The 13152-nt window shown below is 37.8% G+C and overlaps 1 protein-coding gene across 5 annotated transcripts in view; it reads left to right on the forward strand.

Moving 5' to 3' along the window:
• TTC3 (tetratricopeptide repeat domain 3) overlaps positions 1-13152 on the forward strand; it is a 94735-nt gene that overhangs the window by 6339 nt on the left and 75244 nt on the right. For 3 of the 5 annotated variants that reach the window (XM_054713538.1, XM_054713535.1, XM_054713536.1), the window contains exons 2-7: positions 5958-6112; positions 6740-6782; positions 7356-7506; positions 7936-8023; positions 8887-8940; positions 9926-10046. The exons of 1 other annotated variant lie outside the window; for it this stretch is intronic. In XM_054713538.1, coding sequence (XP_054569513.1) covers positions 5969-6112; positions 6740-6782; positions 7356-7506; positions 7936-8023; positions 8887-8940; positions 9926-10046 — 601 coding nt within the window. In that variant the 5' untranslated portion in view covers positions 5958-5968. Of the gene's footprint in view, positions 1-5957; positions 6113-6739; positions 6783-7355; positions 7507-7935; positions 8024-8886; positions 8941-9925; positions 10047-13152 lie in introns of those variants that run through there. One more of the 5 variants, XM_054713537.1, reaches the window with a different exon arrangement.

Here is a 13152-nt window from a genome sequence, read left to right on the forward strand (position 1 = left end):
TTCTGTGTATACCTGTGAAGAGTATGTATTCTAATTGCTATGTATCCGCTAGGTCAAGCTTGTAAATTGTGGTGTTCAGACTGTCTATTAATTTTTATTTGTTTCACCTATGATTAATTGAGAGAGATGTGTTGCAGTGTCCACTATTCTTATAGACTTCTTGTAGTCCTAACACTTTTTCTTTTTCTGTATTTTGAGGCTATTTGATTAGATACATGCAAGCTTATTATTTTCCTAGTGGAAATATGTTGTGATCCTCTCCATGCCTAATGTTTTGTCTATCTCACCTTTCTTTTGGTAATAATTTACAGGATATTCTTTTCCTTTGTTTTACTGTCACTTAAAAAAATCTCTATATTTTATGTGTCTCTTATAAAGAACATAGTTCTGAATTTCTCTTTTAATTCACTGAGACTATGTCTTTGCTATTTTCTAAGAAGTTAGTTCAATCTCTTGGTGTCAACTCTGGGACATCTTGGTTAAATCCAGTTTTTTATCTAAAATTACTTTTATTTACCCTTGTTCCTGAGAGATAATTTTGAGGTATTTACACTTCTAGGTTGATAGTTATTTTCTGTCTGCATAGCGAAGATGTTTTACGTGCAAGGTCTGCTGCCAGTTTTACTTATTAAGCTTTGAAGAAAGTATTCTTTTTATTTTGGCTGCATTGGATTTTCTGTCTTTGATGTTATGATCTTTCATTTCTAAGTCTAGATGGAGCGAAGATGTTTTACGTGCAAGGTCTGCTGCCAGTTTTACTTATTAAGCTTTGAAGAAAGTATTCTTTTTATTTTGGCTGCATTGGATTTTCTGTCTTTGATGTTATGATCTTTCATTTCTAAGTCTAGATGGAGATTACTTTTTATTTATCCTCTTTTATATACCCATGTGTTCTGATTCTGAATTTTGTCTTTCATGGGATGTGGAAGATTCTGAGGCATGTGCTCTTTAAATTTTGTCTCTCTTTGGCTTTACCTATTCTTTCTTTCTGGAAATTTAACGGAATATATATGTATTAGACTGTATGAAGATTGCTTACTTTTTATCTTTCATATTTTTATTCCCTTGTCTCTTTTCCGGAATATACAATGCTGGGTAATTTCATCAGGCACATCTTCTAGATCATTACTTTTTTCTTCAACTGTGCCTAATCTTCTCTTTAACCCATCCATTTTTTTCTCTTACTTTTAACAACTATATTTTAAATTTCTAAAAGTTTCACTTAGTTCTAAGATATACCCAGATTTTGTTTTTGTTGTTGTTGTTTTTTTGTCTAATGTTTCTTGTTCAGTTTTTTTAATTCATTCATATTCTATAGACTATATTAGCAATCCCAATGTCTGATGTACTTAGGAGGTCTAAATTTGTTGCTTTTTTTTCTCTATTGTGTTCCCTCATGGTGGACTGTAACCTTCTGCGTTTAGTGATCTTCAATTATGAACTCCTATCTGATCTTTCTCTGGGACTCTTAAGAGTCTGGTTGGGGCGCTTTTCTTCTGATAGGATTTATATATCAGCTTTGCCTGGAGTCAAGGAGTTTTCATGGGACCACTTTTCAGTTCCCTCACTTTGTTTCTGGTCCAGAGCTCAGTGTCCTGATCCAACTACTGTTCTTGACATTACTGTGTATAGCTCTTGACTGCCAGGTTTAGTTCTAGCAAGAGGGTTTGGTTTGTTTGTTTGTTTGTTTGTTGCAGGGTAAGGGTGGCTTTGAATATTCCCTATTTCTATGAACTCAGCAAAATAAAAAAATGTTAAAATCTAGGACCCACTTTTTTGGCAGTGATAGTCAGGAAGTCAATTACTTTAATATTTAATTTTATTCAAATATTTTAGTTTGTACTAGAAAAATATTGTCATACCAAACTTAAGATTTCTTGGTAACATCAAATTTTCTATTAAACATGTTTATATTGACGTTATTCTAAAGAAAAATATTAAATGTCAGTACAGGTGGCAGGTGATTTTGCAAAGTTTTCAACCTTGGGGTATGTGAATAAAAATTTGGGAAATACTGAGCTAGGGAATGAGGATGGGTAGGGCACTTTACCCTCTGGACCCAGAATGAACCTGCAGAGATAAATCTGTGATGACCAAACTGTGAAAACAGCTGTCAGCGGATATGGGCAGGGTGCTCCGGGCTCTCAGAGGGAGAGGTCCAGCAGTCAGCTTGGTGGGAGCAAGAAGATCAGGAAATGCCTCCTGGAATCTAGTCTTAAGGACTGGCAGGCTTTAGGTGGGCAGCATAAGGTTTGTTTAGGAATGCAGGTAGTTGCTGAGTACGATTGGCTTGTAAGTTGAGTGTCATGCAGTGACGGGAGACAGAAGCAGGAGCAGGATCACAGAAGACCTTCGATGCTACATTAGTGAGTTTGGACTTTGTTCTGAAGATGAAGAGAAGCTGTTGAATGATGTTATGATCAGAGTTTTAGAGGATGCCAAGATTGAAGGCATGTCACCAGTTAGGAGACTTGCTTGCTAAATCAGTTCAGAGGAGAAATATGCCCTGGGCATGAAGAGGTGTGTGTGCTAATTTTAGATTTCTTAGGGGAGTAGATATGACAAGACTTCGTGGTCAGTTGGGTAGAAATGTTGAAAGAAACTGGGGAGTCTCGATTGACCCCGAGGTTTCTGGTTTGGGTAAGCAGGTGGCATGTAGAGCAATTAACTGATGATATACAGAAAGAGGAAAGAACTTGGTTTCCTTAGTGTTTGAGGAAAATGGTAAGTTTCTCTTTCAACTTACTGAATCTGAGAGGCTTGTGGGACATCTAGGTTAAATCCAGTAGCAGTTGACAGGTTCTAGAATCATGAGATACTACCCAGTCTGGGGAGCTTTGAGAGTCGTGAGCGTTTGGACATTTCCACTGTTGTGTAGTATGAGGTAACCGAAACTGGTTATAAATAAACACAGTTTTTTGAATAGTTAGGAATTTAATGTGTATGAAAGCATACATTGTACACCAAACCTATGACATCATGGATATTATCAATTAGGCCAAGCGAGACCAATAAAAGAAATATCAAGTAAATAAAAATACATGTGACATATGGAAAAGGCGAAAATCATGGTGAAGCTATGCAAATGATGGAAGTCCAGAAAGTGCTGTGTTAAGCCATGGGTGTGGTGGATAAGCTCACCCCAGGAGGGAGGAAGCGTGAAAAGGGGAGAGTTGGCATCTGGGTGGCGGGGATGGAGAAGAAGAGCCCCTGGAGACTGAGGAAGCGCAGCCAGAAGAATAGGAGGAGAACCAGAAGATGGTCTCTGGAGTCCACACGAAGAGTTCTGAAAAGGAGGAAGTGGTCAACAGCGCCAAGTAAGTTGTAAGCTGAAACGTGCTCTTTGGACTTAGCAGTTAAGGTAGACCATCTAGCTGGAAGCCTCCAAACAATGTGTAAGAAAAATACTCATCTAGCATTAATGTTAATGATAGTTGATATTTATAGCAGTCACTATATGCTAAAGTACTCTTCTAAGCACTTTAAATTTATTAACTGGTTAATCAGGTAGGTGGGAGTGCTACCTGATTATATATCTGCACTTGATGTGTGAGGAAACTGAAGCACAGAGAGGTTAAGTAACTTGCCCAAGATCGCACTGAGGAAATGGGAGAGCCAGGGTTCAAGCCCATAAAGTCTGGTTCCAGAGTCCATGCTCTTAACCACTATGCCATGTCGCCTTTCTGGTTAAAACAAAATAGAAAATAAAAATTAGACCAATGGTGTAATTACAGTATAGTTGGTGTGGGGGTGGGATTGGTGAGATCTGCCAGGCTGACAGGTCACAGTGGCTCAGTCTGCCGGATGTGAGCCCATTAGTTGTATTGTAATCGATGACATGACAGCCAATGTGGGCTGTGACAGACAGTTTTGGCTTTCTGTATTTACACACACAAAACGTTTGTAAAACAAGTGAGTTTAAAAGTGTATATATTTCCCAGGATAGCATAGGTCCCGTTTTATATGGCCACTTTGGGTGCCAAATGTCTTTTTATTTTTTCCAAGTCATTGTTCACTTTTGGAGTTAAATGCTAAACTCAGAACATTGTTGACCTAGAACAGTGGTCGGGAAACCGCGTCTCACAAGCCGCAGTTTGTCGACCACTGACCTAGAATAGGTCAGGGTCCAGACATTATATAGAACCAATCTGTTGTAGAAGGTCATTACTGACCTTATTGGAAGTGGAAACCCAGTTGTGGGAAACAGTAAATGTGAATGGAGGATTTGGAGGGGGAAGGAAGAGCCCTGGTGAGGAGGAAGAATGTCTCTGGTAGGAGGCAGGGGAGACGAGCTATAATGGCTCTTGGTTGTTCTCAGAGGAGCGAATGAGAGTTAGATTTGGAAACCGGTTAGACCTGGGCAGTGATCTGAGGTGTGACCTTGGGAAGGAGGAGCTTCGGGAGGTGGGCAGTGCAGTTCATTTTAGCTGAGAAGGTAGGTAAACGGCAAGGCTAGGTCTTGAAGGGGTCATCTGCTGGGCCTTGGTGTGTCTGGGATGATAGAGTTTGCAGGAGAGGGGAACACTCCGAACTCGTTGTCAGCGTTCTTAAACATGGCAACCAGGAGGTGCCTAGCTGGCAGTGACAAGGAGAAGTGTATGTGGTAGTGTAGTGCTTGAGAGGAGAGACTATGGACGCAGAGGGCCTAGGTTTGAAGCCTTCCTCGTTGGGTGACCTTGAGCACATTACCTAATTTCACCGAGAATGTTTCTCATCCGCACAGGGGGGTGCTGGTAATGGACTGAGAAGACGTGCTGTGGGGATCGAGGGGAGGCATGTGACATGCTTGAAGTAACGTGACAAATAGTACAGAGTTTGCTAGGAAGATTGTTGTTCTTCACTTCTGATATTGTGAGGTCTTTTCATACAGCAGATTGGACGTAATAAGAAGAATTAAAGAAATGATTTGTGTTTCAAGACCTGATAGTGGTCTTGCCTAGGAAAACAGAAAGTTGGTTTGTCTTAGCAATAGTGAGATAATAGTGGGGAAGCAAAAAGGTGTAAAAAAATGGTGCTGATGATGATAGGAAAAGAAAGCCATTACTTGGGCTAGCGTTAGAAGTAATAAATGCTGCATTTTTCAATGATGTTTAGGTTGTGCAGCTTTTCTTTGAGAGCTTTAAATCTTATTATTGAACTTTCTTCAGGGGAAAAAAACCTTAGTTTGAAAAGGAAAGCCCTAATTTCCTTTTCCCCATTGAAATAGTTATTTTTAAACGTGGGTGTTAACATGAGGGTTTTTGCCTACCTCTGCAATCTAGCAGAGCTGACTGCTTGTTGTAGTTGTGAGTGTTGGAGCAGTGATGGTTAGAAGCTCTTGAGAGGGAAGGTCTGGATGTGGCTGTGGGGATGAAGAGATTGATAGACTCACCCGGTACCACTTCGGCTGTGCACCTTTGCCCAAGACATAAACGCACGGAGGGATGAATAGGACAGACAATATGAGCAGCTGAAATGAAATGTTTTCTCAGTGGAGTCAGGATTTAGTTCTGGCCAGAAGGTTGAGAATGTAGCAGTGTGTGGATTGTGAAATAATGATTTTCACAGGATGCAGTAAAAGCAGATGGTGTAAAAGGACAATATTGGAAAGATGTCTTGTTCACTCAGCAAACACTATTTGAGGGCTTCCATGTGCTAGGCACATAGAAGATGAATAAAAGGCCCATAGTTATCCTCCTTCTGAAGGAGACGAGTAAATAGATAAATTCAGAGTAGAGATTGGCGACTTTGAATTTGAGGAAAATAAGAAATAGTTTAAACTGATATTTGAAGACATTTGGGGAAGGAATTGCAGAATAAGGACAGGAATCTCTCAGGGAGCTCAGTGTTCTTACTGGAGTTACTTCCTTGGGGCATAAGTTCCAGGTGTTTTTCTAAAATGTCCTAGAAGCCAGGCAGACTGCTTTTCCTACCTCGAGGGGTTTAGGCACTGACTCGGGTTTGTGTTGTTTCCTTAGGGCGCTGCGCCATGGACATTTTGGCCCTGGGAGAGTGCACTACGGCAGATTACGCCTGGTTAGACGATTGCCCGTATGTGGGCGACAGTGTCTTTTCTTCTGAGTATATTCCCAATGATTATGTTCGTGTGACTCAGCTCTACTGTAATGTGGTGGTAAGTAGATTAGTTAACTTTTTGTTTTTAATATTATGTTTTCTTAAAGGATTTTACTATGAGGTTTTTAAAAATCGAGGTATAATTGACATATAACATGATTTCAGGTGTACTACATGATTTGATGTTTGTGAAATCACCTAGTTAACATCCATCAGCACATAAAGTTACAGTTGTTTTCTTGTGATGAGGATATTTGGGGATTTGCTTCTTAAAGACGTTTGACTTAGAGCTATCTGAGTATAGGTGTTGGGGCTACGTGAGTTTTTACGGAGAGCTGCACATGCTTTAGAGGAGGTGCCTTCAGAAGGGAGAGGAAAGCAGCGCCTCAGCAGCAAGAAGGTGCAGTGCCAGAGCATGCGTGATGGAAGGTGTTTCTGCCTGAGTTTAAAGAGTTCTCAGGGAAACTACATATCTGTCCGGGAAAAGGCCTAGCGACGTGTTGGTTGAAGATGCTGCATTCAAAGTGTATAAATAAATGTGCACTGAAAGTTTTTAGTTCAGTGCTAATAATCTTTACGTTAAAAATCAAGAACCATGCTTTTGCATCTTATCAGACATCAATCAAATGTGGGTTTTTTGTCTGTTTTTGTTTTTTTTGTGTGTGTGTGTTTTTGTTTTTTTTAGGGTAGGCAGTATAAAGATCATGCCGAAAGTGAGAGAAACTTGGGTAAGTACACTGGTATTTTAACTGTAATTTGTTAAAAGACTATCACATGAAGTTCATCCTTTCACGTTAATATAACAGACTTAAATAGCTCTTAAAATTATTCTTTTTTTTAAAGTAACATATTTTGCTCAAGAGCTTTTATTTATTTATTTTTATAATTGATTTTAGAGAGGAAGGAAGAGGGAGAGAGAGATAGAAACATCAATGATGAGAATCATTGATTGGCTGCCTTCTGCACACCCCCTACTAGGGATCGAGCCCACAACCCAGGCATATACTTTTGACTGGAACCAAACCCAGGACCCTTCAGTCCTCAGGCTGATGCTCTATCCACTGAGTCAAACCAACTAGGGCTGAAGATGTATTCTTACTATTCTTTTTAATTAGAAACCAAAACCTTTTTTAAAATAGAGTTTTAGCTCACTTGAATATTCTTAATATCTAACAGGTTGAAATATTTTATCCATTTATTTCTTACTTTCCCATAATCTGTTTTTGCTTTTTCTTATTAACACTATTGATTGATTCTAAAAGGAGGCACTAAATATTAATTTAAACAATTTTTAAATTAAGAATTCGACATCTGCAATATGTGGTGTACTAAACCAGTTTCTGTCCTGCGAGATTACTGTGATGCCATTAAAATACACATCTTCTGGCCACTTCTGTTTCAACATCAACACAGTTCCATAATATCACGGCTGTATCCCTGTGTGGAGGCCAAGTAAGTTACTATTCATTTTGTATAAACAGTGGTAAACACATGCCCAGTACTGAGCAATGCCAAGTACAGTGGAAGGATATGTCTCATGCTTATATACTATTCAGCTGTATTCTTGTTTAGTAGAGTGGAAAAAGTTGGTATTGGGATTTGGATGTGAATGAATAATCATGATAACATTATATATAATGAATGAAATTCTGAAGAGCATTAGATGATAAATTTGAAACTGAGTAAGGAAAGTTAATATGACTTTTTAAATAAATATCAGCATTATATACAAGAAAAGAAAAGGTATAATATATTATCCGTTAAACTTATTACTTAGAGTGGAGGAACAGAACTTAAAGGAGTAACATGCATTTAAGTGTAAAGTTTAATGACTTCTTATACACAAGAACCTAATTTTTAAAAAATAAATTCTTCTTTAAGCAATTCTCATGCTTCTGAGATAAGTTTGAAGGAATTGCAACATCTAGAGTTGATGGAAGATATTGTGGATTTGGCGAAGAAAGTTATGGTAAGTGGTAGAATATGGCTTTGTCGTCCTCTAGTTAAAGATTATAAGTATATGGTGTCAGGCTACGTGACTAATTTATAATGGTTAGGAGGTTCAGTTCTGATTAACCTGAGATGGTGCTGTCTTCCATGAGTCTGCGCTATGTGTTGGAGAGATCAGGCAGACTGCTGTTGTGGTGGTTCTGACAGGACATGTTGAGAACCAGGACAGCTCTCTGTTACTAAGGATAGAAATTGGAATTTGTCACAAATGAAAGTTTTCTCTTGATTCACAGAAACTTTTGTCCTAGGTTCTGCAAGTGAGGGGTTCTGTTTTCTAACTTAGAATCATGCCACTGCCACCAATATTTTTCCGTTTGGGTAATCTTATGTCATAGTTGAACAGGTGTCCTTGTGCTACACTGAGGGGCTTTTCATTGAGAGCCATTGAATAATTTTTCTTATTTTAGTTGATTATGGAGCCAACTAGGGTTTTTAAAAATTCTTTATTGTTGAAAGTATTAACCAAGTGTTTTTCTTGGTATTATTCTGATTGCAAACTTAAATTTAGAAAGGGCATTTGATGTTTATTTTCTGTTGATAATCCTTTGCAGTAACTTATATCAGCCAATGTATTTTTATAAAAAACATAAAAATTCATATATCTAGAAGTGACACTAAATCTTTTTATCATTAGAACCCAATGTGGAACTATTTCTGAATTTTTGTTTTAGGGTCTTTAAGCGGTAAATTGAGCATGAAAGTGCTTGTGGAAAGTGGACTACTATGTATTCCTAAAATGTAGGATTTTATTGTTCACTGGAAAATTCATGTATAATTGACCGAATAAAGATGAAAAATGTGTTTTGTGCTCTTTTTTTGCAGAACGATTCCTTCTTTATTGGAGGCTTACTGAGAATTGGTTATAAAATAGAAAATGTAAGTGTTAAACACGGGATCCCAGCACAACCGCTGTGAGACATGGCACTTGTCTTGCTGCCTGTTGCCCATGTCTGGGTCTACATAGTCAACGTTTTATGTGTAGTGTTTGGTAGTTTTGATTTCTATGTTTTACTTAAGCACTCTCCTTATTCTAGGCGGTTTACATAATTTTCGTTTTCCCCCCAAATTATGCCTGGTATAATTTTGAACCTCTTTTACAAGTGGATTCTTTTTTCTCCTTTAGATTATTTACCTGGCATATGTTCTCCCAAATGAAATTATTAGGTCCCTGGTATGACCATGTTTTGCTATATAATTACTAGATAATCGTCACATACAATGATAAACCAATTTTTAATGCTATTGGTAACATAGACTTCTACACGTTTCTCCTAACCTAACACCTGCACTGATAACTCCACTGTTTAATTTCTGAAGTCATTTCAGACACTACAAGTACGATTGAAAGTTCTGTGGAGGTCATTGCACTCCGTGCTCATTTGCCCTGCTACACCCTCTTGTTTACCTCCTATTGTTCTGTTTGCCACAGACCATTTAAAAACCATATCCCTTTGGAGAACCTTAATCTATACCTTTAACCTTGAGACAAGGATGGAAGTTCTAATTTAGATGAGATCTGAGACGCCAGGTTCATCTTGTATCATTACACTCTTCGGCTCCCCAGGGCCGTCTCGGGCTGGGCTGTAGACTTCATCTGTCAGGTCTCTAATCACTGCAGAGCATCTGGAGCTCTGAGGGTGGCCCACGGTGGCCTGAAACGTAACATACACCAGTCCGTGGTGTCCGCTAACGTGTATGTTGGGGTCCAGTTATTCTGAGTTCTGTGCTAGAGGAATGAAAATATGAGGTTACACGTTTTATATTAAGAATCTGAAATACTATATAAGATAAATATATAATGCCACATGTGCATTTAGAATTAATACCGAAATCACATTCTACATCCCTCTTTTTGAAACAGAATATATTGGCAATGGAAGAAGCTTTGAATTGGGTGAAATACACAGGCGATGTAACAATGCTATCTAAATTAGGAGCAGTTGAAAATTGTTGGCCTATGTTAAGTATTTTCTTTACTGAATGTAAGTATAAATGCTTTAGATTGTTATTTGACTCAGTTTTTAATGAAATGTGTAGTTATTTATCTTAGGATTTAAAAAAATGTTTTTCTCTGAGTAAGGGGAAAGCCTGCATAAAAGAACTTTAATCTTATAGTTAGTTTCATTCTGTATTTCCTATCTTAATGATTTTTATATTTTATTGAATTTTTTTTAAAAAAAATATGTTTTTATTGATTTTAGAGAGGAAGGGAGAGGGATATAATTATCGATGAGAGAGGCATTGATTGGCTGCCTCCTGCATGCCTCCCACTGACGATCGAGCCTGCAACCCTAGCATGTGCCCTGACCAGAATAAAACTGGTGACCTCTTAGTTCGTGGGTCGATGCTCAAACACTGATACTTTAAAATTTTTTTGCCAAATAGATGTCACAAGTTATCTATATAATACTTAAGTTATCCTATATAATAAAGAGCTAATATGCTAATTAGACCAGAAGGCAGAACAACCCTCCATAATGACCTTCCGGGACGACCTGTGGACAGGGCCGTCAAGCAGCTAGGGCTGCGGAGGCCAAGCCCCTTGCACAAATTTCGTGCATCGGGCCCCTCGTTACATGTAATACTCAGAAAAAGACCACAACTGGGGCGCATATACCAGGTGTACCGGTTAATGATGTGGATTTTGTCATCAAAGAAAACACGATAATTTCAAGGGAAACATCAAAACTGCTTTATTCAAAGTAATGTCCATCACTAGCTACACATTTCCCCCATCTTTCAGGTAATTTGTGGATACCATCCCAGTAGAACTTTTCTTGTTTTTAGGCAAACCATTCAGAGACCCAATTTTCCACTTCTTTGTACGTTTTAAAGTGCTGCTCAGAAAGTGCGTGTGCCATCAATCGGAACAAGTGGTCATCTGAAGGAGCAAGGTCTGGTGAATAGGGCGGGTGGGTTAATACTTCCCAGGCAAGATCTTTTAATGTGTTTTTAACTGGTTTTGAATGTGTGATGGTGCATCATCATGAAGCAAAATTACTTTGCCGTGTCTCCTGGCACATTCTGGTCGTTTCACGATCAAAGCGTGGTTCAAACTGATTATTTGTTGTCGCTAGCGATCAGTATTAACGGTTTCACCTGGTTTTAGAAGCTCATAATACACCACACCTTCCCGATCCCTCCAAACGCAGAGCATTGTCTTCTTTCGAAGCACTTTGGCCTTGCAGTCGATGTTGATGGTTGACCTGGATCGACCCATGATTTTGTGCATTTGGGATTCTCAAAATAAATCCACTTTACATCTCCAGTCACAATTCGATGCAAAAAAATACTTTCTTTCGTGCCGTTGAAGCAACATTTTACTGATGACTTTGCGGTTTTCCATTTGTCTTTCATTCAGTTGATGTGGCACCCATTTTCCTTCCTTTAAAATCTTTTCCATTGCTTGTAAGTGATCGGAAATTGTTTGCTGAGCAACGTTTAATCTTTCTGCAAGTTGTTTTTGAGTTTGACACGCATCTTCATCCAACAATGCTTGTAATTGTTGATCTTCAAACTTTTTCGGTTGACCTGGACGTTCTTTGTCTTGCACATCGAAATCATCACTTTAAAGCATTTAAAGCAGCGTTCACAGTATCTTGCGATGGATGTTCGCCATAAGCTTCCCAAAGTATACAATAACTTTTTCTCCAAAATAATGAATTTAAACTTCCCGCAAATGCCCTTTTTTTGGCATGAAATTCGACATTTTTAAGTGTAAAAATATCTATGATGTTAACACCTTCAGAAAATTTGACATATGAAGTTTTGAAGCTTGCTGTCAATACAACAAAATAGCATACATAACAGATTGAATATATATCAACATATGTGTAACTCCCATCTATTGAAAAAAATCCGCATTATTAACTGGTACACCTAGTATTCTCACTGGTAAGAGAAGTTAAGTAAGAGCTAAGATTATAATTTTCATTTCCCTGATGAATCTGTTGTTCTTATGTATAATGAAACTGCTTTATACTTATTTTTTACTTTGTGGAATACTTTTCTCTAAAGCATTTGAATGTTCTTATAGTACAGTTATAGGAATCTTAAAACAAGGAATATTTGGCTCTTCAGTAGATGATAAGAATTTGCCATCTCCAGTGAGGACAAATTTTGTACAATTGATCTAAATGTTAGAGAAGATTAAGCTTGAACACGGAGACAGGTCTTCTGATAGGTTTAGCAGGCCCTGGGCTGTATTAAGGTGGGTCTCTCTGTTCTGGAGGCCTTTAGTTCTTGTCTAGATTTTATGGTAGAAATAGAGGGCCAGTATCATGTATTAGGCACCCGTGTTGGCTCACTTTTGACTCTTTGTCTCTGTTCTCTCTTCTTTAAAATATCTCTGAAGGTAGCTGTTATCCCTGTTTTAGAAATGAGCAAACTAAGACTTTGAGAGGTTAAGTGGTATTTCTGTAGTCTAGTAAGTAGTGGAACCTAGATGAGAAGTCGGGTCTCTTAAATCTTAAAGCCCGGGTTTTCATTCTGTAATCTCAGTCTGACCCTTAGCGTTACTTTACTTCATTTGGTGACTTACCCAAATCCTTTCTTGAATCTTACATTTCAGGTACTCTTTTTTGCCATTGAAATGAATGTTTGTCTAGAGGTGTAACTACATTTTTGTTGTAATAAAATTATTCTTTAACACCTTAAAAAATCTTTTTATAGAATAGCTTAAAATACAGAAAATGAAGCCTGGTAAACTTTTAATGTAAATTTTGGTTATTACAGCATTTTTATTATTTTATTAAATTTATATAAAAATAATCTTTCAAATAAAGTCTAATTTTAACATTTCATTCAGGAGAGTCAAATGTTGAATTAAGACATTTAAACTTTTCATTTGTTATATTAATTTAGAAAGTGGTTTTACAGGACTTGCTCATTTTTATTGAAATTGTGCCAGGTATACTACAGGTGCTCAGATATATTTGTTGAACTGACTTAAGTGTTTATGAAGCCCATTTGGAATATGTTATGAGGGAGCATTTGTTGTAATTACAGTTAGAACTGATATAATAATAAACAAGTATTTTCTTAATGCTAGAAATGTAACTGATTAGATTCATAGCATTAATGAATCTA

Source organism: Eptesicus fuscus, chromosome 3, assembly GCF_027574615.1.
Source record: "Eptesicus fuscus isolate TK198812 chromosome 3, DD_ASM_mEF_20220401, whole genome shotgun sequence".
Taxonomy (NCBI): Eukaryota; Metazoa; Chordata; class Mammalia; order Chiroptera; family Vespertilionidae; genus Eptesicus; species Eptesicus fuscus.